This window comes from Thalassophryne amazonica, chromosome 12 (assembly GCF_902500255.1).
Source record: "Thalassophryne amazonica chromosome 12, fThaAma1.1, whole genome shotgun sequence".
NCBI lineage: Eukaryota > Metazoa > Chordata > Actinopteri > Batrachoidiformes > Batrachoididae > Thalassophryne > Thalassophryne amazonica.
Window position 1 is genome coordinate 48,055,896 of NC_047114.1, and position 26,451 is coordinate 48,082,346.

The window sequence follows — 26,451 nt, forward strand, 5'->3', positions numbered from 1 at the left end:
CAAGGGAGCAGCCGAAGGGACTTACTTACTATATATATATATATATGAGCAAGCTGACTCAGTCAATCTCACATTACCATCTGTTAATCCTTGAGCATGTAGCCAATTTTGACCAAATCAGACTCACCTAAGGTGACTAAACAGGGTTTATAATCCAGCCTCTGTATATAGAAGCCTACGCAAAAATGTATAACATTCACAGAGTGGTAGCTCATAATTTTGTCTAAAGCAGGCTTGCAAACTCAGGTTCCCCAAATTTCTGCTTGAATCAGAGTAATCTGCATTACCAATGCGTCAAATAAGTTTGTGGCTGAATGAGACCAGATGGATGAGTCTATGGCTGGATCATTAATGGACACAGAGCACCAACTCAGAGTCACACACCAGGTGGAGGAGGGGTATTGCTGTTATTAAGGATGAGCTAGGTGGACCTTCTACATCATTCCAGAATGCTGTACTTTTTATGCAAATCAATGCTCCATCACTTGCATCCAAGTATTCCACTGCTTGAGTATCCAGCAAAGGACTCAAAATGAAAATAAATTGAATTGAAAGATGACAGAATTGTTATATGGCTGGGGGGGCCTGGCTGCCGGTTTGTTTCTGTTTTTTGGTTTTCCTCCCAGGTGGCTTGCGTTTGGGACTGAGTGGCTGTGTTGCTGAGGCTGTCAGGACCTCACCCTGATCACCTGCGACTCGTCAGGACTCACAGCTGTGGTGCATCTGGATGGATTGGAACATGTTGGCATTTAAGACTGGAGTGCACAGTGTGTATTTGCCAGAGACTCGACCTTGTGACCAGACGGGTGAGATCGTCGTCTCGGGAGCCATCTCATCAGCAGCGGATGCTGAGAACGTCCAGGTTTGATGCACAGTCTGTGAAAGAGGAGGGGGTGAGGTCTCACGCTCGTCAGCACACTTCCTGAGGTACGTTAGATTTTGTGACTAACAGTTATACAGTCAGTAAATGTGGTGTCCCTCACACCTTATTATATTGAGCTGTTTGTTAGTCATGTATCAGCTTCCACTGCAGTGGAGTTTTGTGAACTGGATGTTCCATGCCTGCAGGTTGGGAAGCTGATCAGTAATCAAGCCAGGAAGTGTTTGCTGTTTGTACACCTTTAAGTGTTCTGTGTGTAGAGTGTGGACTCACATAATGGTTCCTTCTTTCACAGACTCGGTTGTTGCGGCCACCTGGGGGGTGTCGGCGGGGTCCTTGGGTCCGAAACAGCTTCTGGCTCCGGACCGTTAGCGCTGCTGGGAGCGCACCACGCCAGGCCGCACCTTTTTGTTATTATGTTATCACTGTTATGTATTAAATTCAGTTAGCCTTTGTACCGTGCTCTGCTTATTTCATACTGGGTCCTTCAAACGCTGGTCGGTTCTCCGAGCTGCGTCCGACACATAACAAGAATAATGACATGGCACCTTCCTTACCCAACTTAAACCCTATTGACAATATGTAGGCCCTTCTTAAACATGAGATTTACAGTGAGGGAAAACAATACACCTCTTTGAACAGCATTTGGGAGGCTGAGTTTGTTGAGTTTGTCTGCATGAAAAGTTGTTCATGCAAATCAAAACTGGCAGATCAAGAAACTGACAGCCCCCAGGGATGTTAGACTCATGGTAGTTATTGAAAAGAAGGGTGGCCATATTGGTCATTGAATATTTTTGGTTTATTTGTTAATTTTGTGCTGTTTATTTATTATACTTACTGTAATAAATGGCAATAAAGAAGTGAGATGGGAATATTTTAGCTTTCCATTTACTCAGCATCATTTTGACCAGCTGGCGCTTAGCTTGGGTTCGTGTGTTATACATCATATGAGCAAAGTGAGGAATCCTGGCGTAATTTTTGATCCTACGTTGTCTTTTGACCTCTATATTAGAGACATTACGAGGACTGCTTTCTTCCATTTGCGAAATGTAGCGAAGATTCGTCCCATCCTGTCTATGGCTGATGCTGAGACTTTGATACATGCATTTGTTTTTTCAGGATTGGACTATTGTAATGCTCTATTTTCTGGTTTACCGCAGTACAACATTAGGGGCCTTCAACTGGGTCAAAATACTGCTGCAAGACTTTTGACTCGAGGCAGAAAGTTTGACCATATTACAGCCATTTTGGCATCCCTTCACTGGCTTCCTGTCACTGCAAGATCGGATTTTAAGGTTCTGTTATTGGCCTTTAAAATTGTTCATGGACTTGCACCTCCCTATCTGGCTGACCTGGTCAAGCCCTATGTACTGGCTCGGATCCTGTGCTTGCAGGGTGCAGGACTTTTATGTGTTCCCAGAGTGAATAAAAAGTCTGCCGGTCACAGAGCTTTCTCCTACTGTGCCCCAGCTCTGTGGAATGATCTCCCGGCACATATACAGCAATCGGATAATGTGGAGACTTTTAAATCGATACTAAAAACCCATTTGTTTTTCTTGTTTTATAATTAGTTTTATTGTGTTATTATGTGTTTTTATTATTGTGCTCTTTTATGGTTTTGTCTTTTTATTGTGTTTTTAATTTTTTTTATTAAAATTTTTCTCTGTTTTCAGTATTGTGTTGTGTAAAGCGCCTTGAGGAATCTCATCGTGAGTTGGTGCTATAGAAATTAATAAATTTGAAATTTGATTTACATGCATAATAATTCTGTACACTTTTAAGTCCTGTATAGGCCCTGAGCCTATTGGGTTGGCTGGGACCACTGTATCTGTTCAGCGATAAAATGAATCCTCAGGAATAGAGCTCGCCTTATAATTGTGCATACATTGTATAACTATAGGGGTCAAAACAGAAAAATGCTCCAGTCATATTAAAAAGTATAATGTATTATTTGTCATTATGGGGTAAAAAAACCACAATGGTGACCAGTGATGCCGGTAACGCGTTACTCTAATCTGACCACTTTTTTTTAGTAACGAGTAATCTAACGCGTTAATCTTTCCAAATCAGTAATCAGATTAAAGTTACTTCTCCATGTCACTGTGCGTTACTATTATTTTTCATTGTGGGTCAACAGCAGCATTAAACTTGGTCTGTGGGCAGGAGGTCGGGGTTCGACTGAACTACACACTTTCAGTGAGCTGTGAGCTTTTCATCCACGGTTTTTTGCAGCTGCTCGACTCATCCTCACCTCTTAAAGCGCGGTGATCAGCACACCTGTACTGAGCTTTACAAAGACATTTTTATACTTTTTCCCCTCCTTTATTTAGAATTCTGAGCTGAGCCGCTCCGTATCGTCTCGTTAAAAACAGCTGATCCTCCGCGACGCATCAACAACTAACACTATTTTCCACTCAAATGCACCTAAACTCTTTCTGAGGACCACATGATGTGAAAATGCAATAAAACTTTCTTACCTATAAATCTGGTCCTGTTTTCTGCAGAAATAAATGTTATCCATTCTTTGTGCTGGAATGGGGGCGTGGGGCAAGGATGTGCCCCCCACAACACCCCTAGATTAAAGGTCCAGTTTTGAAGCCGTTTTTTACTACAACTACTAATATTTCTTAAAATAATAATAATTTCGACAAGTAAAATGTTTAGAGAGAATTTAAATGTTAGAAAAATGTTAGAATTTAATAGTTACATTTATAAACAATGTAGGTTTGAAATTGCAAGTTTTACTGTTACAGTGCTGTCAACAGTTAAATATGAGGTCAAGAAAGAGGTCTTTATTTTACTTTTTATAAAACAAGTATTTATTTTCATTGAAGTCAAGAAAGGGTGACTATAAAGTGAGTTTTGGCAAAACAGGTATCATTGTCATGTTGACGTGGGTTGTTGTCGGCAGCTGGGGAAAGTAACTAAAAAAGTAACTAGTAATCTAACTTAGTTACTTTTACAATTGAGTAATCAGTAAAGTAACTAAGTTACTTTTTCAAGGAGTAATCAGTAATTGGATTACTTTTGCGAAGTAACTGTGGCAACACTGATGGTGACACATGCTGATTTCAGTTGGTACAGGATTCAAAAAACAAATTTGCTTCAGTTTTGGTAAATGTTGATGCAAATTATTGGTTGGGGTATTAGGATTAAAAAAACAAAAACAAAATAGCTTTCCCTGTTTTGAATGCTTGGTCTACAAGATAATGGACAAACAACATCAATGGTATGACGTCCAATGGTATGTCATAATGTCGTAGGCAAAATGATGGTGCACACTATTCCTTTTGAAATTTTCATTTGCTCAACCTATAATTAACATCACTTTTTAACAAAAATGGCGCAGTTTTATTTTTTGAATCCTGTACAAATGAAAATCAACTTTTGGCACCATTATTGGTGTTTTTACCCCATAATTGTCAGTCATGGATCTTTGTGATCAAATAATGCAATTAACTTTACAATATGATTGTAGCATTTTCAATTTGACCCCTTTATTGACACCAACCTGGCTATAGCTCTTACTCTGGGAAGGTTATCACAATTTTTATGAAGGTATACTGCAAGTGTTCTTTCAGTTCTTTTGGTAGTAAAAACTTGCTTGGCCTCAGGGCTACCTACTTTGATTACCCATCAATCTACTGTATTTTTGTTGAATGTTACAAAAAAAATTAAGATGTGAGACAGCAAAGTTTTATTAATTACTGTTAGTGCTGCACAGCAGAAAGTTTTAGCGCATTAGAAATTTGATAAATTGTATGGTGCATGTTTTTTTCTTCCCTCTGATCAGTATGTCAACAGAAAATCTAGCCTAAATTCAAACATTAAATAAAATAGACATTGTAAGTGACACACAAATTGTTTGATAAAACTAAATCTTTGCTGTAGGAGAAAATTAAGTTTGGAAGTTTTGAAACCAGTGTGTCTTTAAACTTATGTATGTGACTGCAAATATGTGCAAGTACAAAAAGCACCACATTTTTGCATTGATTTGTGCTCCAAGGAGATAGCAGCACTAATCTTACATAACTCCCGCAAGTATGCAGCACCTGCAATCAGCCTCCCAACAGTGAACCCTAAAGCTGTATACTGCCCATTTTTAACATTATGTCAAAAATATCCCACTCAGCAATGTCAAGCCGGCATGCAAACATCCATTTATTTCAGTGTTGCAACTCACAAGAATCTCTTCAGTCCTTTGAACCAAAGACATTTCATTGGCAGTCCTATAACATCAACATCTCTTGGATACCTGTTCCTACTTCACACTTAGATCAACATTCACGGGTTCATCTACAACAACCTTAAAAGAGCAATTCTAAACCTTCACATGTCACAATATGTAAGGTAACCAGACTCTTATTTTCTCTCAATAATGCATAATTCTGGACTGTTTTCAGTGTGAGCCTTTCCAGTCTCTGCACACTGTTATCTGTAGGAATAATTCATTATTTGTCTTCCCTTCTGCCTGTGGTAGTCATCTGTGGAAAATTTTCTGTTCAGTCTGGACCAACACAAAATAGATCCTTGAATCTGATCTCTGCAAAATAGATATTTGTATAATTTCTTGCCATTAAAAATTTTCATTATTAATAATTTCACAATAATATAAAACAGAGAACATACAACACAAAGGAAAAACAATAAATACACAATAGAATGCTTTTTAAAAAGAAATTATGTTTTCTAAATCACTTCATATACATATATTTGGAAAGAGACAATTTTGTTAATTTTACCTCTGTACTCTACCACATCATAATTCAATTTACATAATCCTGCTGTGCTTGAAGTGTCAGAGCCATGTCAACTTTAATTCACATGTTTTAATAAAGATTCTGCACTAGCCATTAAAGAATAACAACCATTTTTATACACAAGCCCTCCAATTTCAGAGGCAAGATGTAATTAGAGACTGTAACATAATTATAAGGATTATTGATTTGACAATTTGATGCATTCGGTGACTAAAGTGTGGATATCGCTGAATACTGAATATTGAAGCTGTATAACTGGGGATACAAAATGCAAAACATGCACTATGCACAATTTCTCCAATCACAGCCACAGAAGCCTGTAACTTCTTTTGGGTTGTCTGAGTGTCTTGGTGGCTTTTTTCACTCGTCTCCTTCTTGCACAGTGGCTCAGTTTTTGAGAACTGTCTACTCCACACAGATTTACCATAGAATGCCATACTGTTTGTATTTCTTCATAACTGATGTAAATAAAGTTCAAGACATATTCAGTAATTTGGAAATGTTCATGTATCCATCCCCTGACGTGTCTGAAGAAAACTGGCAATTTAACTGATTATTTACAGGTATTATACCAAAGGAGCTGATTACTTATGTAACCATCATCTTGGCTTTATTATTTTAATAAATTCATATCAAGTTGTAGAGATTTACTTTCAGTTTAAGTTGAAGGAAAATAATTTAGAAATTTTATATTGAGAAGCCTGATTTACTTTTTGTATTTGAAATGCCATGAACAAATTAGAATGTGTGAAAAACCAAGGGTTATGAATAGTTTTGCAAGCCACTGTACCTCAAAATGGCAACAAGTAAGGATTAAACAACGAGAAGCCATGCATTATACGGTTTGAATGCACGACACGGAGTCTAAAACACATCGTTACTCCGCGTCATGCTGTTACTCCGCGTCGTGCATTCAAACCGTATAATGCACAGCTTCGAGTTGTTTAATCCGCTTATACCATGATCCAACACAGTGAGCTAACACACAAAGATTTATTTAACAGAACTTGATAAAAATGCGTAAGTATTTGGGACTATTTTATGCCAGTCTCAAGGCATTTTGCCGCCAATGCGCTTACCGTGTCTGTGGGCTCGATAAGCGCCGCAGCAGGCCACTCACACCGCCCCCCCTCTTTGCTTTGTGGAGCTGCAGCCAACTCTGGCAACAGGTCCAGAAACTACGCTCGCTGTTTTGATGCGGAGCGCGCTGGCAGCCCGCAAGGATAGAACCGTTCTCTTGTTCTTTCCCGTCTTCAATCTTGTCCAGTTTGTCCGATGTTAAATCTTTATGCCGTTGCTTTTGCTGTTCTTCTCGTTTGCTCTCCTCCTCTTCCCATTCCTCAAACGTTTTATTTTGGCCAAAATATTCACTTGGAAATCCATGTTTTATCATGTTTCTATCATTCACCTGTCAAAACACAGCTGATCTGCCTCAACTGATTTGCGCGTTGCTATGGTGACGACCAGAGCGGAGTGATTATAACAGTGAGTTAACTCGCGAACTACGTGTGCGTATATGCGAAAATAATGCACGCCAGTTAGACATGGAATTCTCACTGACCATGGGATAATCTGTACGAGGTCTGTCCATAAAGTATAGGTCCTTTTTATTTTTTTCAAAAACTCTATGGATTTCATTCATATGTTTTTACGTCAGACATGCTTGAACCCTCGTGCGCATGCATGAGTTTTTCCACGCCTGTCGGTGACGTCATTCGCCTGTGAGCACTCCTTGTGTGAGGAGTCGTCCAGCCCCTCGTCGGAATTCCTTTGTCTGAGAAGTTGCTGAGAGACTGGCGCTTTGTTTGATCAAAATTTTTTCTAAACCTGTGAGACACATCGAAGTGGACACGGTTCGAAAAATTAAGCTGGTTTTCGGTAAAAATTTTAACAGCTGATGAGAGATTTTGAGGTGATACTGTCGCTTTAAGGACTTCCCACAGTGCGAGACGTTGTGCAGCGCTCTCAGGCGCCGTCGTCAGCCTGTTTCAAGCTTAAAACCTCCACATTTCAGGCTCTATTGATCCAGGATGTCGTGAGAGAACAGAGAAGTTTCAGAAGAAGTCGGTTTCAGCATTTTATCCGGATATTCCACTGTTAAAGGAGATTTTTTTAATGAAAGACGTGCGGACGGGTCCGCGCGTCGGGACGCAGCCGGCGCGGTGCGGCGGCACAGGAAAAACACCTTCGTGTTGATAACCATTTGTAAAATCCAGGCGGCTTTTGATGGCTTTCAGTGGAATGAGTATATGAGAAATTGTTTAACAGCTGGACATGTTCCAACTTGTCCTTAAGGCTTCCAACAGAGGTATTTTTCCTGTGGCGGAGCGTCGCGGCGGCTGCGAGCCGACGCTGCAATCCGTCCGCACGTCTTTCATTAAAAAAAAATCTCCTTTAACAGTGGAATATCCGGATAAAATGCTGAAACCGACTTCTTCTGAAACTTCTCTGTTCTCTCACGACGTCCTGGATCAATAGAGCCTGAAATGTGGAGGTTTTCAGCTTGAAACAGGCTGACGACGGCGCCTGAGACCGTTGCGCGACGTCTCGCACCGTGGGAAGTCCTTAAAGCGACAGTATCACCTCAAAATCTCTCATCAGCTGTTAAAATTTTTACCGAAAACCAGCTTAATTTTTCGAACCATGTCCACTTCGATGTGTCTCACAGGTTTAGAAAAATTTTTGATCAAACAAAGCGCCAGTCTCTCAGGTGAATGACGTCACCGACAGGCGTGGAAAAACTCACGCATGCGCACGAGGGTTCAAGCATGTCTGACGTAAAAACATATGAATGAAATCCATATAGTTTTTGAAAAAAATAAAAAGGACCTATACTTTATGGACAGCCCTCGTATTAATGTCCTACAATCTACTGTTAATACCACAGGCAACCACACAGGGCACATCAGTGTAGACCAGGGGTGGGCAACTTGTTCCAGAAAGGGCCAAGAGGGTGCAGGTTTTCTTTGCAGCCACCAGGTGATTTCAGTCAGTGGCTGCAAAGAAAACCTGCACCCTCTTGACCCTTTCTGGAACAAGTTGCCCACCCTGGTGTAGACCGTCTTAGACCCCATTAAAAAACAAAACAAAAATGCCCCATTTATTTATATACCCCATTCATTTATCATCCCTGTCTGCATGCAGGAATTGGCCCACATCAATTTTTTTTTGTTTTTTTATTTTGCCGAGTTTCATTAACAGAATTACAGCTGTTGCAAGAACCAGAACGTACGCTAGGTGGCGAGTATGCTTTGGCCAAAGATGGCTGAAGTTTACCGAGCCAGGCCTGGAACTTGCGGCTTGTTGTCATTGACAGCCACACAATCAGTTGCTCCATCTCACTCACACAGAGTATGCATGTTTACAGTGGTGGACACAGCTAACCAAAAAGTTAGCTTCCATAACCATTAAGCCATAAACTGAAATGTTAACTTTTATAAAGCTAAACCAATAAACCCCTAAAAAATTTATCGCACGTTACAGCTAAATGCTAAGCCCATAACTTTTAGTACTGACTCTAGTACTGGTGACCAGAGAGAAAGGAAGAGGAGCAAAAAAAAAAAGATAATTTATTTTCACAGCCATACAGACTTGCAGACGTGTCACAGGAATCATGCACAACAAGACAGTTTTGACTTATGGTTAAAATTTTAAACAAGCTAATCCCGGACAAGTTATTGAAATTAACGTCACCTGTGTCATTTTACAAAGTAAAAATATCAGCTATATGTTTTAGTTTTAAAGTAATGCACTAATTTTGAAGGTTTTGACATTTTACAGACACACATGCCAAAAGTATTATGGAAAAATTAGTTTCCTGTCATCAGTGGTTGGTCAGTATATGTGGGAAAAAAAAAACATACACACATTTTGGTCGGTGTCACCGACTGAACGGCTCCCCTAAAAATCGGTCCATACGGTACGTAGTTTCACATAACCAATCATATCTACTGTAAGTGGTGATCCGCAATTAGATCATTATTCAGCAGAGATTTTGAGGACAGTGATGTGATGTTAATAAGTCCCAAACTAAGGACCTCAGTGGAGTTAACAACTGGACTGTTTTGGTTTGGAGGTGGTTCCAGCGTAACATTTATAAGGTGCCTGGAAGTAGGTTTAGCTTTGAGACATTCCATGTGGATTGTTGGTAGGAGACATGAAATATTTAAGATTGCTGGAACAGCCAGCGGGCCATCCTCAATTTCAATGTCATCCAGTATAGTAATGGGTATTAGATTTGCAAAACATATCCCTCTATGATTTTTAAGGACATGTCTGCAGAAGCAGGCCACAGTCTAAACCCGATAAATTCCCCTCCATGAAAAACCACTATCACCACAATGGGTTGTTGGCGCTAAATTCCCCGCTAAGGTAGTGGATTCTATAACCACATTTGTCATAAGCCCATCAGGGTCTCTAATCCTCTGCTCCGTTACCTGCTGTAAACCCCTAATGTTACCCTCCCTGAAGAGCTCTATCTATGTTCGCGGACATGATGGCGGAGCCTTCCCGAGTAGGGTGAAGGTCGTCCGGCATCAGCAAGGCAAGGCGGCCCCAGAACGAAGGCCAGTTATCAATCATTTAAAGCCGCGCTGTGTTCAAAACTGTGCCAGCCACCTATTTAATGAAATCAGCCTGCTAAAAGTCTCATCATTACCCCAAGAGGGGAAGGGACCAGAGACTACTAATCAATGCCAACACATCTTTCTGACAAGTTCACAAGTCCTCCCTATATCCATTTTTGTGACTTCTGAGTGCTTCATCTTGACACCATCGACACCGACCTGAATAACTATGTGACTGTATCTCATGTCATGTTTCTTAGTCTGTTTACCCTTCTGCAGCATCAATACCCTGAGGTGGGAGGCAATGTCAGAAGCTCTAGCCCCAGGAATACATTTAGCATCAGCCGGCATCTGCAACCCAACTTTGCGGGTGATAGAATCCCCTATCACTAAAACATTTCGGCCTGGAGATAGGAGTGGAAGTCACCTGTGGGCCCAAAAAACTGACAACAGGCGCATCCAGAGGAGAAAATTGGTTTGTAGTTCGCAGAAGCGAATGTAATTTGGGTGCTACAACCGGGTGACAAGCCCCACGTGACTTCCGCCGAGCCCCACGTGACTTCCTCCGCCTAACTACAGTCTGAAAACAGCCTCCACAGCCGGCAGTTCTGGGCTGATGCCAGTAGGCACACCAGCTGGCCCAACATCAACCTTGCCCGTAACATCAATCTCGACTAAGCTAATAACATGTTGTATCTTACGAACACGGCTCTCTAAGAGAGCTACCCTTTCTGCCAGCAATCTATGTTTACTCATTATATTTTAAATATAAATGTCTATTTTTTTCACCAATTTGAACATTTACTAAATAATTTTCTTCCTCTGTTCTGTCCAGGCTGTTGACTATGAGAGCCGGAGCTCTTATTCTTTCTCCGTGGAGGTCCTCAACCCCATAGTGGACCCTCGGTTCCTGCGTCGAGGCCCTTTTAAGGATCGGGCATCCATCAGAGTGGCTGTACTGGATGCAGATGAACCACCAAGATTCTCCAGGTCCCGTTACCACATGGACGTATCTGAGAACTGCCCACCAGCCTGCACTGTGGGTCGGGTCAGTGCTGTAGACCCTGATACTGGTCTGACAAATAATATCAGGTATAGTATAAAGGTTCCTTGGCCCAGTCTTCCACCTAAAGCAGCACTTAACACAATAAAAGTATCACAGGTAGTTTCCAGTTGTAGTTTCCATTTGACATCATTCTGATTTTTATGCCTAGCACACATGTTCTTTATATAGCAAAGCACTGACATTCATGTGTGCATCCATGTAGGTTATTGGACAATGAACCATTTTTTTTTTATGTCTGTCAACATGCCATAGGAAATGAAATAGTCAAGGTATGCTTGAATTGCAGACTTTCAACTTTTACTCAAAGTGATAAAATATAGCATTAACACAAATTTTAGGAATTACAGTAATTTGTGTATTAGGCCATAAGTAATTGAACAGCCTACGTGTAAGTATAATTGTTCATACAAACCATCACTTCCATAGCCAGTGCTTTTCTTGTTTTATATATATATATATACGAGGGCTGTCAATAAAGTTACGGTCCTTTTTATTTTTTTCAAAAACTATATGGATTTCATTCATATGTTTTTACGTCAGACATGCTTGAACCCTCGTGCGCATGCGTGAGTTTTTCCACGCCTGTCGGTGACGTCATTCGCCTGTGAGCACTCCTTGTGGGAGGAGTCGTCCAGCCCCTCGTCGGAATTCCTTTGTCTGAGAAGTTGCTGAGAGACTGGCGCGTTGTTTGATCAAAATTTTTTCTAAACCTGTGAGACACATCGAAGTGGACACGGTTCGAAAAATTAAGCTGGTTTTCAGTGAAAATTTTAACGGCTGATGAGAGATTTTGAGGTGATTCTGTCGCTTTAAGGACTTTTCACGGTGCGAGACGTCGCGCTGCGCTCTCAGGCGGCGTCGTCAGCCTGTTCAAGCTGAAAACCTCCACATTCAGGCTCTATTGATCCAGGACGTCGTGAGAGAACAGAGAAGTTTCAGAAGAAGTCGGTTTCAGCATTTTATCCGGATATTCCACTGTTAAAGGAGATTTTTTTAATGAAGACGTGCGGACGGGTCCGCGCGTCGGGACGCAGCCGCCGCAACGCTCCGCCACAGGAAAAACACCTCTGTTGAAAGCCTTAAGGACAAGTTGGAACATGTCCTGCCTGTTAAACAATTTCTCATATACTCACTCCACTGAAAGCCATCAAAAGCCGCCTGGATTTTACAAATGGTTATCAACACGGAGGTGTTTTTCCTGTGCCGCCGCACCGCGTCGGCTGCGTCCCGACGCGCGGACCCGTCCGCACGTCTTTCATTAAAAAAATCTCCTTTAACAGTGGAATATCCGGATAAAATGCTGAAACCGACTTCTTCTGAAACTTCTCTGTTCTCTCACGACGTCCTGGATCAATAGAGCCTGAAATGTGGAGGTTTTCAGCTTGAACAGGCTGATGACGGCGCCTGAGAGCGCTGCGCGACGTCTCGCACCGTGGGAAGTCCTTAAAGCGACAGAATCACCTCAAAATCTCTCATCAGCTGTTAAAATTTTCACTGAAAACCAGCTTAATTTTTCGAACCGTGTCCACTTCGATGTGTCTCACAGGTTTAGAAAAAATTCTGATCAAACAACGCGCCAGTCTCTCAGCAACTTCTCAGACAAAGGAATTCCGACGAGGGGCTGGACGACTCCTCCCACAAGGAGTGCTCACAGGCGAATGACGTCACCGACAGGCGTGGAAAAACTCACGCATGCGCACGAGGGTTCAAGCATGTCTGACGTAAAACATATGAATGAAATCCATATAGTTTTTGAAAAAATAAAAAGGACCGTAACTTTATTGACAGCCCTCGTATATATATATATATGTGTGTGTGTGTGTGTGTGTATGTGTATATACACCGTGCAACCAGAAAGTAGTCACAGCGCTTCACTTTTTCCACAGTTTTGTTATGTAACAGCCTTATTCTAAAATGGAGGAAAAAAATGTTTTTCCTCAGAATTTTATCTATAAATACCCCATAATGATGATGTGAAAAACTTAAGATTTCTGCAGATTTATTAAAAATAAAAAACCTGAGCAATTGCATGTACGTAAGTATTCACAGCCTTTGCCATGAAGCTCAAAATTAAGCTCAGACGAAGCCTGTCTCCACTGATCATCCTTGAGATGTTTCTACAGCATAATTGGAGTCCACCTGGAGTAAATTCAGTTGGTTGGACATGATTTGGAAAGGAACACACCTGTCTACATATAAGGTCCCACATTTGACAGTGAATGTCAGAGCACAAACCAAGCATAAAGTCAAAGGAATTGTAGACCTCTGAGACAGGATTGCCTCATGGCACAAATCCTGTGATCGCGGACGTTCTACTGCAATCCCAGGTGCTGTGCATCGCTGCGTGTCTGTGAAACCCACTGCGGCCTTGTGGACGGGGTCTAACAGCCATGATGACATGATAATTCAGAAGACTCTTCTGATGCATGAGGTGGACTGTCAAGGGATGTGTGATTACATGCTCAGTCCAGACGTGCTACCATGATCACTGGCACTGCATCAGTGTCATGCCTCTGAGACGCTCAGATTCGCCTGACTGTTTTTGTTTTTATATATCCTTATTCTTTGTTTTCTAGAAAACTAAAAAGTACAGAGAAAATAGGCCGGTCAGGTGGGCATGTCTGTACATTGTGCAGGCAACCGGCAAACCCCCGTGAACAGCTGATTTCCAGAGGGAGACAGAGAGTGAGAGAGAGTGGGAAAAGGAGGGTGCGCACGCACAGGTGGTGTTGGGGGGAGATGAATCAAACCCAGGAACTGTCTATTCACAGCGCTTGACCTTCTCCCCCTCTCACTTCTCACTTGCGAGATTGTTGAGCCTTGTGCCACTTTCAAGTGTTTGTCCTTAGTTACCTACTCCTGTTTTTTGATTAACCGTGTATCGACCTGTCTGTTTTTCTGGATTTGGTCTCTGCCTCATGCTTTGGCTACTGTTGCTTATTTTGGACTGCATTATTGTGTACTGACCCACGCCTGCATTAAACCTTATAAAGCTGACTCCTGAATCCAGCATTTGTGTCCAACCTTCTGGTGATGCCAGTCCTGTCAGAACAATCTTGCCAACTATGGATGCAACGGATTCAGATCCCACTCAGGTCACGTTGTGCGCTCCACCAGCCCAACAACTTGGGCAGCATGAGGACAAACTTTCTAGTCTCTGTACCAGTCTCAGTGAACTGTCCAGGTGACAAGACCAGCTTCTCACTGCACTAAATATGCAGATGAGCCAGCTCATGAACCATATGGACGCACCGCTTCCGCAGCCGAACAGAGCTGAAGCTACCGCTAACATGCGTCCGGGTTCCTCCACAGAGACACCGTCACCCAGTTTTAACCCTGATAAGTGCAACCACCTCTCTCCACCCGAATGCTTCTCCAGGGAGTCAGATGACATACAGCCGTTTATTACACAGTGCGAACTACAGTTTGAATTGATGTCATCTACTTTCGCATCTGATAGGACGAAGATACTGTAGCATATATGATATCCCACCTGACTGGAAGAGCGGCATTCTGGGCCACTGCTGAATAGAGTTGCCAATCAGAAACGTGTCAAATGCTCCAAAGCTTCACCTACGCTTTGAAGCAAGTGTTTCAACACACTTCACCTGATCGTGAAGCAGCTTGTTCTGTCATGCGTTTCCGGCAAGGCAGACAGCGGGTGACAGACTACGTCATTGACTTCTGCATCTTAGCTGCCAAGAGTCAGTGGAACACCGCGGCATTAGTCAATGATTTTATCCAGGGACTCCCGGAGAAGTGAAAGATCAGCTGGTCACCACTGATTTCCCAGAGGACCTCGAAGCTCTCATCGCTCTGGCCATTACGATCAGTTGACCGGCGCCATAATCGGGCACGCCACAATGACCCGTACTCTTAATTCCATGGCCGCTGAACTGAGGCTTCCTTCCCAGCGCAATCAGGTAATATGCGCTCCACCGGATCGAGGAATGACGTGGAGGAACCTGTGCAGCTGGGCCACACCCGGCTCTCAGCAGTAGAGTCTCTGCTTCTACTGCGGTCAGCATGGACTCCCAGATCGTGTGTTGCCAGGTCAGGGGTGCCCCTATGCAAATCAAGTCTACAGTCTGGGTGAGTCAAAACCAAAGTTTTTCTCTATCTAAAAACTCAGTCCAAGCAGAGCTTCCTTCTGATGCTCTTTTGTGCTGCCTTTATTGACTCCGGTTCAGAGGCTAATTTAATCCATTCCTCTCTCGTCAGGGCACTGAACCTTAGAATGCACCATCTCTGGTTCCCTCTGAAGGCCCAAGTGGTGGATGGCAGCATCTTGGGGAAAATCACTCATAGAACTCTGTCAGTGCAGTTAACATTTTCTAAAGAGCACTCCTAAACCATCAGTTTTCATGTTTTCAGTAATATGACTCACCAGGTGATTCTGGGGCACCCCTGGCTCACATAGCACAGTCCAACCTTCGACTGGGCCAATGGCCATATTGCTTCCTGGGGACCATGCTGTAGGAGTTCCTGTTTAACCCACCAAGAGATCCAGTCAGCCACCACTGATCCTGATCTGACTGGAGTGCCGACTTTTTACCATAATTTAACTAGTGTGTTTAGCAAAGCTAAGGCTAAGACTCTACCACCACATAGCAGTTACAACTGCCCTGTTGATTTGTTACCCAGTTCTAGTCCCCCGCACGGTAAACTACTTTGGTTATCAGGTCCTGAATGCCTGGCCATGGAAGAGTATATCCAGGAATCCCTCACTGTGGGTCTTATCTGTCCTTCATCTTCACCAGCCAGTGCTGGTTTTACCTTTCTTCGTTGAGAAGAAAGGTAAAACGCTTTGTCCATGTTTTGATTACCAAGGTCTTAATGACATCACCATTAAGAACTAATATCCCCTTCCGCTGCTAACCTCAGCATTTGAATTATTGGAAGAGGCCAAGTTATTTACCAAGCTTGACCTCTGCAACACCTACCACTTAGTCCAGATCCGGGAAGGTGATGAATGGAACATGGCCTTTAATACACCTACCGGCCACTACAGATATTTGGTAATGCCCACGCAGTATTCACTAATGCCCCCGCAGTATTCCAAGGGCTAGTTAATGATGTCCTGAGGGACTTTTTGAATAAATTCGTCTTTGTCTATTTTGGTGACATTCTGATCTTCTCCCCTGATGAAGACATGATATCAACAATGTCCGGACCGTATTGCAGCGTTTGTTAGAGAACCAGTTATACTTAAGGATGAAAGTAAAAATTCCACAAACCCCAGTGTCCTTCCTGGGGTTATGATATCTGAGGGGGAGGATCCAGATAGATCCTTCAAAGTTGAAGCTGTAGCAGAGTGACCCACTCCTCATAAACTGCAAGAAGGTGCACGGTTACTAGCTTTGCAAATTTTTACAGGAAATTCATTTGTAATTTTAGCACCATGGCTGCTCCTTTGCACGATCTTACCTCCACTCACCGACTTCATCTGGTCCATGAGTGTGAGGAGGCATTTGCAAGCTAAAGAAATGATTTATATCCGTCCCTGTACTGTTCCTCCTGACCACAGGATGACAGTTTGTGGTGTGAGGTGGATGCCCTGATGTTGGGCTGGGGGCAGCACTTTCGTTAGTTAGTGCCTCTGACAACAGGTAGCTTCCCTGTGCATATTTGTCAAGGAAGTTAACGCTTGCCGAACGGAACTATGACATCGGTGACTGTGAGCTATTGGCCGTTATCGTGACCTTGAGGAGTGGCATCACTGGCTTGAGGGGGCCCAGTTACCTTTTCTCGTAGTAACTGATCATAAAAATCTTGAATATCTATGGACAGCGAAGAGGATAAATGTGAGGCAAGCACGCTGGTCACTGTTTTTCAGTCGATTTAACGTCACCCTTTCTTATTGACCCGGCTCTGAGAATGGCAAGCCAGACTCCCTGTCTCGCAAATTTGAACCTGATGATCATTGCCCAACCCCTAAACTATTCTGCACTCAGCCTGTTTCATGTCTGCCCTGACCTGGGGCATAGAGCATAAAGTTAAGGCAGCAGCTGCAGATAAGTTCTTTCTTCGGGACTGTCCGACCGATTTGCTTTTTGTGTTCATGATAGCCAATTTGCCTGCCACCCCAGCATCAGAAAGACAAAATGGATGGTTCTCCAACAGTTTTTGTGGCCTAGTATGGGTCGCGACATAACTGAATATGTCAATGCTTGTCAGGTTTGCGCGGCTCAAAAAAACAAAAAAAAAATCACCTAATCAGAAACCTACAGGGAAGTTGTTACCCCTGTCAATTCCCAGCATTTGTGTCAAACCTTCTGGTTAGGTCAGTCCTGTTACATTCGTGCCCAGTGTGCCCAGTTTGCCAAAAGGCACCTGAAGGACTCTCAGACAATGAGAAACAAAATTCTCTGGTCTGATGAGACAAAGATTGAACTCTTAGGTGTGAATGCCAGGCATCATGCTTGGAGGAAACCAGGCACCATCCCTACATTGAAGCATGGTGGTGGCAGCATCATGCTCTGGGGATGTTTTTCAGTGGCAGCATCTGGAAGGCTAGTCAGGATTGTGAGAAAGATGAATGCAGCAATGTACAGAGACATCCTGGATGAATACCTGCTCCAGAGTGCTCTTGACCTCAGACTGGGGCAACGGTTCATCTTTCAGCAGGACAGTGACCCTAAGCACACAGCCAAGATATCAAAGGAGTGGCTTCAGGACAACTCTGTGAATGTCCTTGAGTGGCCCACTCAGAGCCCAGACCTGAATCCGATTGAACATATTTGGAGTGATCTGAAAATTGGTGTGCACTGACACTCCCCATTAAAACCTGATGGAGCTTAAGAGCTACTACAAAGAGAAATGGGCAAAACTGCCCAAAGATAGGTGCACCAAGCTTGTGGAATCCTATTCAAGATGACTTGAGGCTGTAATTGCTGCCAAAGCTGACTGGAGGAATGTCCACCAGAGCTGTTGCCCATGAATTGAATATTCATTTTTCTACCATATGCCATCTCCAAAGGCATATCAGAGGATTTGGAAGTTCATCCAACCAGCCTCACAACTGCAAAAAATGTCTAACCACACCAGCCCAGGACATCCACATCCAGCATGTTCACCAAGATCTTCTGAGACCAGCCGTCCGGACAGCTGCTGGAACAATCAGTTTGCAGAATGAAAGTATTTCCGCAGAAACTGTCAGAAACCATCTCAGGGAAGCTCATCTGCATTTGTGTCATTCTCATCAGGGTCTCGACCTGACTGCAGTTCGTTGTAATAACCAATTGAGTGGGCAAATGCTTACATTCAATGACATCTCGCACATTGGAGAGGTGTTCTATTCATGGATGAATCCCAGTTTTCACTGTTCAGGGCAGATGGCAGATAGTGTGTGTGTGGCATCATGTCCAACCCCAATTCCAATGAAATTGGGATGTTGTGTGAAATGTAAATAAAAACAGAATACAGTGATTTGCAAATCCTCTTCAACCTATATTCATTTGAATACACCACAAAGACAAGATGTTTAATGTTCAAACTGATAAACTTTCATGTTTTTTGTGCAAATATTTGCTGATTTTGAAATGGATGCCTGCAACACTTTTCAAAAAACCTGGGACAGTGGTATGTTTCCCACTGTGTTACATCACCTTTCCTTCTAACAACACTCAATAAGCGAACTCAGGACACTAATTATGAGTGGCATGATTGGGCATAAAAGGAGCATCCCCAAAAGGCTCAGCCATTCACAAGAAAAGCTGGGGCAAGGATCACCAATTTGTGAACAACTGCGTGAAAAAAATACTCCAACAGGTTAAGAACAATGTTTCTCAACGTTCAGTTGCAAGGAATTTAGGGATTCCATCATCTACAGTCCATAATATAATCAAAAGATTCAGAGCTTCTGGAGAACAATGTTGGCCGAAAAACAACTTGAATGCCCGTGACCTTCGATTCCTCAGGCGGCACTGCATTAAAAACCGACATCATTGTGTAAAGGATCTTACTACGTGGGCTCAGGGACACATCAGAAAACCATTGTCAATTTAACACAGTTCGTTGCTACATCTACAAGTGCAAGTTAAAACTCTACCATGCAAAGCGAAAGCCATACATCAACAACATCCAGAAATGCCACCGCCTTCTCTGGGCCTGAGCTCATTTGAAATGGACAGATGCAAAGTTGAAAAGTGTGCTGATGCCTGATGAGTCCACATTTCAAATTGTTTTGGGAAATCATGGACGTTGTGTCCTCCGGACAAAAGAGGAAAAAGACCATCCAGACTGTTACCAGCACAAAGTTCAAAAGCCAGCATCTGTGATGGTATGGGGGGGAGGGGGGGTGTTAGTGCCCATGGCATGGGCAACTTACACATCTGTGATGGCACCATCAATACTGAAAGATACATCCAGGTTTTGGATCAACACATGCTGCCATCCAAACAATGTCTTTTTCAGGGACGTCCCTGCTTATTTCAGCAAGACATTGCCAAGCCACATTCTGCATGCGTTACAACAGCGTGGCTTCGTAGTAAAAGAGTTTGAAGAGATTGAAAATGTGTGGCACATTATGAAGTGCAAAATACAACAATGGAGACCCCGAACTGTTGAACAACTGAAGTCATACATCAAGCAAGAATGGGAAAGAGTTCCACCTACAAAGCTTCAAGAATTAGTGTCCTCAGTTCTCAAACACTTATTGAGTGTTGTTAGAAGGAAAGGTGATGTAACACAGTGCGCAATAATCATGCTGTCTAATCAGCATCTTGATATGCCACAACTGTGAAGTAGGATGGATTATCTCAGTAAAGGAGAAGTGCTCACTAACACAGATTTAGACAGATTTGTGAACAATATTTGAGAGAAATAGGTCTTTTGTGTATACATACGAGGTCTGTCCATAAAGTAACGGTTCTTTTTATTTTTTCAAAGACTATATGGATTTGATTCATATGTTTTTACATCAGCCAAGCTTGAACATTCGTGCGCATGCGTGAGTTTTTCCATGCCTGTCGGTTGCATCATTCACCTGTGAGCACGCCTTGTGGGAGGAGTGGTCCAGCTCCCTCGTCGGATTTCCATTGTCAGGAAATGGCAGAATGATTTGGGCTTTTTTTCCATCAGAATTTTTTCACAAACTGTTAGAGACATGCAGCTGGAAACCATTGGAAAAATTTATCTGGCTTTCGGTGAAAATTTTACGGGCTTCACAGAGAATAAGGAGTGTTACTACAGCTTTAAGGACGGCCCACAATGGCGCTCGGCGCGCCGCGCTCCGAGCTGCAATGATGAGGCAGAAACCACCAGATCATTTCTAAACGGATGGCTCTGTGGAGCCGGGACCGTCGTGTGCAATTTCTCTGGTTATCACAAGAGCTGGACATCAGCCATTTTCCGGCAGATTTCACTTTTAACAAGAGATTTTGCACGTCATGACGGAGCCGCTGATGGAGCGAGACAAAGGAACACCTCCGTTTCAGAGTGCCAGACAACAAGTTGGGACATGCCTATCTTGGCTTTCAGTGCTTACCAGTTGAGTGAGTATAATGCCGCGTTCACACCGGGCGCGATCAGACGCTACAAATTCACGTGGGTCGCCAGGCGACGGACGCGCCTCCTTCGCCCGGTGTGTCACTCTGCTTGGGTGGACTTTCGCTGCGAAAATTCACCCCGGTGCGTCATCAAATAGGAGGAGCTTCCATTCCGCTCGCTGGCTCCGGTTGTCAGTCAAGCTAACATGATGGACCTTGATCACACGGAGCGAGTTGTTGTGAAAAGCTCCCAATACAGAGAGTATCATTATTTGCTGCAGGAGCTGTGTCTGGGTGACGGCTGCTTTCAGCGGTCCTTCCACCTCTGCGGAACCCAGTTTGAGGATCAACTGTCCCGTTTGCGCACGCACATGTAAACAATTAAAAAAAAAAAAACTCCGCTGCTTGCTGCAGCTGGCTCTTCCCCCAAAAAACTCTGTCATAATTGTGTTTAGAAACCAGTCACATCTGTGTAGTTAATAAAATATTCTCTACAGATGATTCGCTCGCGCGCGCACGTAAAGAAAAAGAAAAGGAAAAAGCTCCGCTCCCCGCTGCTGCAAGTAGGGCTGCTGCTCGCTCCAAAAACTCTGTCATAATTGTGTTTAGAAACCAGTCACCATTTGCTTTATTATACAGCTGTGTAGTTAATAAGTAAAATAATCTCCAGGACGATTCGCGCACGTAAAATAAAAATAAAAAGAAACTCCGCTCCCCACTGCTGTGGTGCTGCTGTTCGCTCCAACCACTCTGTCATGATTGTGAAATAAAGGACAAAAGAGACATAAGTCCTGCTCACAGGCTGCTACCAGATACAGGACATGTTCACATCTTCAGTCAAACTCCAGACATCTCCACGTCACTACATATTCAGTCCCTGATTGGTCATCGCAGCGCGACGAGACAAAAAAGTTCAGATTTTTGAACTTGGGGAGGAGGGCAGCGCGACGTGAGGCGACGCAATATCGCGCCACAAACGCGCAAAACGCTCAAAATCGCTTCACTCGCGTCGCTTCACTCGCCTCCATCGCGTCGCGCTGTGCAGTTTGGTGCCAAAACGCGTCCTTACATACGGATTACATGGCAACCTGTGGCTGCAGTCGCTCGCGTCGCGGCCAGTGTGAACGCGGCATAAGAGAAATTGTGGAGAGCTGGACATGTCCCAACTGTCATCTGGCACTCCAAAATGGAGGTGTTCCTTTGTCTCGCTCCATCAGCGGCTCCGTCGTGATGCGCGAAGCCTCCGCGCGGGCTTTCCATGACAAATCTCTTGTTAAAAGTGAAATCTGCCGAAAAATAGCTGATGTCCAGCTCTTGTGATAACCAGAGAAATTGCACATGACGGTCCCGACTCCACAGAGCCATCCGTTTAGAAATGATCTGGTGGTTTCTGTCTCGTCATCGCAGCTTGGAGCGCGCGAAGCGAGCGCCATTGTGGGCCATCCTTAAGCTGTAGGTAACACTCCTTATTCTCTGTGAAGCCCGTAAAATTTTCACCGCAGCCAGATAAATGTTTCGAATGGTTTTCCAGCTGCCTGTCTAACAGTTTCTGAAAAATTCTGATGGAAAAAAAGCCCAAATCATTCCGCCATTTCCTGACAATGGAAATCCGACGAGGGAGCTGGACCACTCCTCCCACAAGGCATGCTTACAGGCGAATGACGCAACTGACAGGCGTGGAAAAACACACATGCGCACGAAGGTTCAAGCTTGCTGATTGTAAAAACATATGAATCAAATCTATATAGTTTTTGAAAAAAGGACCGTTACTTTTATGGACAGACCTCATAATATGTTTTAGATCTTTGAGTTCAGCTCATGAATAATGAGAGCAATATACGTATATATATATATATATATATATATATATATATATATATTTGTGTGTGTGTGTGTGTGTGTTTAGTACGGCACCAAATGGGCCTGCATACGTTTGTGACCCTGTGGAAACAAAAGCATATAGACTTAAATCCAGTTCTTGCACTATGTTGGGCCTTAGAAGGGTTCTTTTCTGTGATAAGTACAAGTTTTGCTATGAGTTGTTCAAGGTTTTGCACAGACATTATACTAATCACATTTCTCCCAGCACCTCAATAGAAAGTAAATTAATGGATTTTCATTTCAGAAGTACACATCAACAATGGCACTGTGGACCTTTTCAACAGTGTGGACCTCAATGTCAACAGCTTTCAATGGAGCTACCCACTTCTGAAGAACTATTTGCTGAAAACTGTTCAGCATGAGGTCAGGGATCATTTTGAGCTTGGGAGAGATTCACAAGAGGCACTGTAAAATATTTTACATGCAGTTTTCAGCACTGTGTCCTGAGATGTGTCGTTTCTGTTTATACACAAATGAAAGATAGCATAATCAAATACCTTTAGGTCAGATGTCGTACACTTTAACGTACAAAATCTTCCATGAGGCTTATCCAAATCTTTAATCACATTTTTGTTGACACAAGAGACAAGTTTTCTATACTCGCTTAGTCCAACTGAGGGTAATGGTGGGTAGAGCCTATCCCAGCAGTTATAAGGCGAGAGATGGGTACACCCTGGACAGGACGCCAGACTATCACAGGCCATTTTCCCATCTCACTTGTTTAGTTTTATTTTTTGAATGCATAAACAACTCAAAATTAACAAATAAACACTTCTGACATTCAGAAATAGTTAGCGACCTTCAGCCAACAGATGTAGACCATATCACGTGCTGGCGGTGTCTCACTCTTGTAAGCAAGGTTTATGTATTATTGTAAGTTTTGAATGATAAGTTAAAGCACAAATGTCCAATTACTGGTTATTGTCAAATAGAGCTGGAGTGACCAAACAAGGAAACCTTATATTAATAATTTATTACCAATTTTACAACGTAAAAAAAGAGAAATCTTAAAATACAATTCTTAAAAGAGAAAAAAATATAAAAAAAAAAACAACTTCCAGCAGAGCCAACCAATCCGGACCCAACCAAACATCCACCAATCCGCGGACGTTTTCCCACTGTCAGCTTAGGGGCGTGTCCTTCTGTCCTCCGACGTGGCACGACGCACTCTCTCAGCCGAGGGAAGGCTCCTCCCCGGCTGTGGCACGTAACGCCCCTCGTCGCTCATCTCTCCTCCTGGCGTCTCTCTCCGTCACCTCGCCTTCCGTGCACCTACACACACACACCCAGGCCAGCGAGCACACAACTCCATCCCCGCGGGAAACTCCAACTTTCTACTTAAAAAGCACCACCTCACAAACACATGAGAGCGTACTCAGACACGGCAGGGTTCTCCCCTGCCGCTGCGGATAATCCACGTTTATGGCGTTTCTTCGGCGCGAGCGTTCAGCTGGAACCAGTAACATCAACGTCAACACGACTCCCGTTATCCAGTCGCTCTCCTCACCAGCTGCTCTTCATGCCTTCCGCCACCAAATCCTTTCCTCTCCGTGAAGTGAAGTGGAATGAAGTGAAGTCCTCCCCTTTTTGTATCCACCACTTCACACTCCAGGTGAGCTGATTGCAAAGATCCAAAAGAAATCAGGTGCGCCCACAGTTACCATAGCAACCATCAAGGAGCGGCACTCCAAAATCCAACCAGCAAATAAACTTCCCCAAAGGCTGGATTACACTCTTCATGTTTGACACTCGTTGGATGTTTGTGATGTTGATTGGTTCATGTTCTGGGAGGTCACTGTGGCATGCCCTTAGGTCCACTAGCCACTTGTTGTTGATCTTGAGAGGTTGCCAGTGATGCCTCTTCCTCCCAGATGTTTTTCCAGCATTAATCAATCTAAGCTCTGGGTGGGTCTGTCCTTCTGTTGTTTTTCCTTGCAGCTGGGAGTACACCCTGGATGGGTCATTGGGGAACACGCATCTATTCTCTTGGTCTTTATGTCTTTCCCCTCTTCGCCAGAGCTGTGACCCTTTATTTGGCTGTTCCTTGGGCTTCAGTTATGGAGAGCTTGTTGTACTTCTTGACATCCAGGACCTGTCTGTCATCATGCCCCTCTGTATTTTTATTGGCCGACTCACATCATTCCAGGCTTCCCTGATTTGAACTTCCAATCTTCTGCTCAGTGGGGTTTGTCTTTCTACATGCATTCTTGATCTTATACTCACATGTTTCTTGGATTACTATGGCAGTGACCCTTTGGGTTCCATGATGCTGGTAGTGTGGATGGGGAGTTGCACTGTGCTAATGTCTGCAAGCATCGCTTCTGATGGTATTTTGTCAGTGAGCCATTCTTGGTTGTGTGTCTTTCTAGAATTTGGCCAGAGTCTTCATCCTCATCTCAGTAGATGCAACTGTTATAGCAGGCATTTGGGCATCATCTAGTTCCTTTACACTGCTGCCTTCTAGCAGGGTCACATCATTACGTCCATACTGCTCACTATGGCTTAGATGGTAGTTTCCTTCTATTGATGTTAGAGCAGTGAGCTACCAGGTGCTTGTTGGTCCGTGTGGATGTTGATGTTCTGCTCATCCATACTTTCCACATGTACTGCATATAACCTCTCTCATTGGTTCTGCTGCCATAGTAGCATTCCATCAGTTTAATATTGTCCGTCCTTGTATGTCTTGTTCCAGTAGCCCACATTGAAACACAGCTGTCGGTTTAAAACAAAATGCTCCAATAAACTAGCTGAAGTCAACCTTTAAAATGTTGATTTTTTTTTTTTTTTAGTGAAATAAAAGGAAACAAGAATTCCATCATCAAACAGATGGCACTAAATAAAATCTAACAACTAAAAGCCCACTCAGTGTTCCCTTGAGCAAGTAACAGTAACTACACCAGCTTGTGGATTTGTCCTTTCACTCCTCTCACTCAGTGCTCTGAATTTACAGGATGAACAGTTCAGGCAGTGAGGCAGAGTTTTTGGCTGTTAAAACCCACAAAATACCGTGTCCCAATTACCACCAGCAAAATGCTCCGAGTGAGTGTGTGGGGAGGAATGATAGCTGCATATTCAGATATTTAGATTATCTGTGGCCCTTCAAAAGAGTCTAATATCAACTGTGATAATCTCTTTTTATTAATTCCTTGGCCATTTGAATACTGTCTTATCACACTCGCACACATTCTCCCTGTCTACTTCTGCCTCTGTTCCTGGCCGACAGCTCAGTTTGTTTTGTCTCCACTCCACTTCTCTCTTGTGATCACAGCTCAACTACATTCTCCTCCTCCTTTCTCACCTTTTCTTTTTCCACACATCACATGTATGCTGTGTACATTTTAACACAAAGCAGTTTCAAGGCCCTACATCTGATTTGGGCATCTGTTTGCTGTTTTTTATTTTCATCACTGTTTGTCTGTCTGTCCGTCTGTCTGTTACCAAGATTACGTCAAAACTAATACACAGATTTTGACAAAATTGTCACCACAAATAGATATTAGACCATGGAAGACTCCATAAAATTTTGGAGGTGATCCGGTGTTGCTGGCCGAACGGTCCCCCCTAAAAATCCGTCCGCCCTGCCTTCAAAGTGCATGTGTCATTTCGGAGCTCAGCAGCGTCATTTCTGAGCGTCACCTTGTTTCTGCTAAAAACTGCACTCCAATCATCATCTGTCTCAGCGACAGATACCTGAAGCTTTTGTACAACAATTATTACCACATAAATTCAGCATTATTTCATCATAAAAGATGGGGGAAGTGATCAGAGCGGAGCAGCATGTCAGAGTTCTGACTGCCTACATCATTTCAGA

At 43.3% G+C, this 26,451-nt stretch overlaps 1 protein-coding gene across 1 annotated transcript in view; it reads left to right on the plus strand.

The window, feature by feature from the left end:
* The window catches only part of LOC117521240, a 569,076-nt gene that overhangs the window by 446,893 nt on the left and 95,732 nt on the right, over positions 1–26,451 (plus strand). Inside the window, exon 6 of the mRNA XM_034182574.1 lies at positions 11,041–11,297. Coding sequence (XP_034038465.1) covers positions 11,041–11,297 — 257 coding nt within the window. The remainder of the gene's footprint in view (positions 1–11,040; positions 11,298–26,451) is intronic.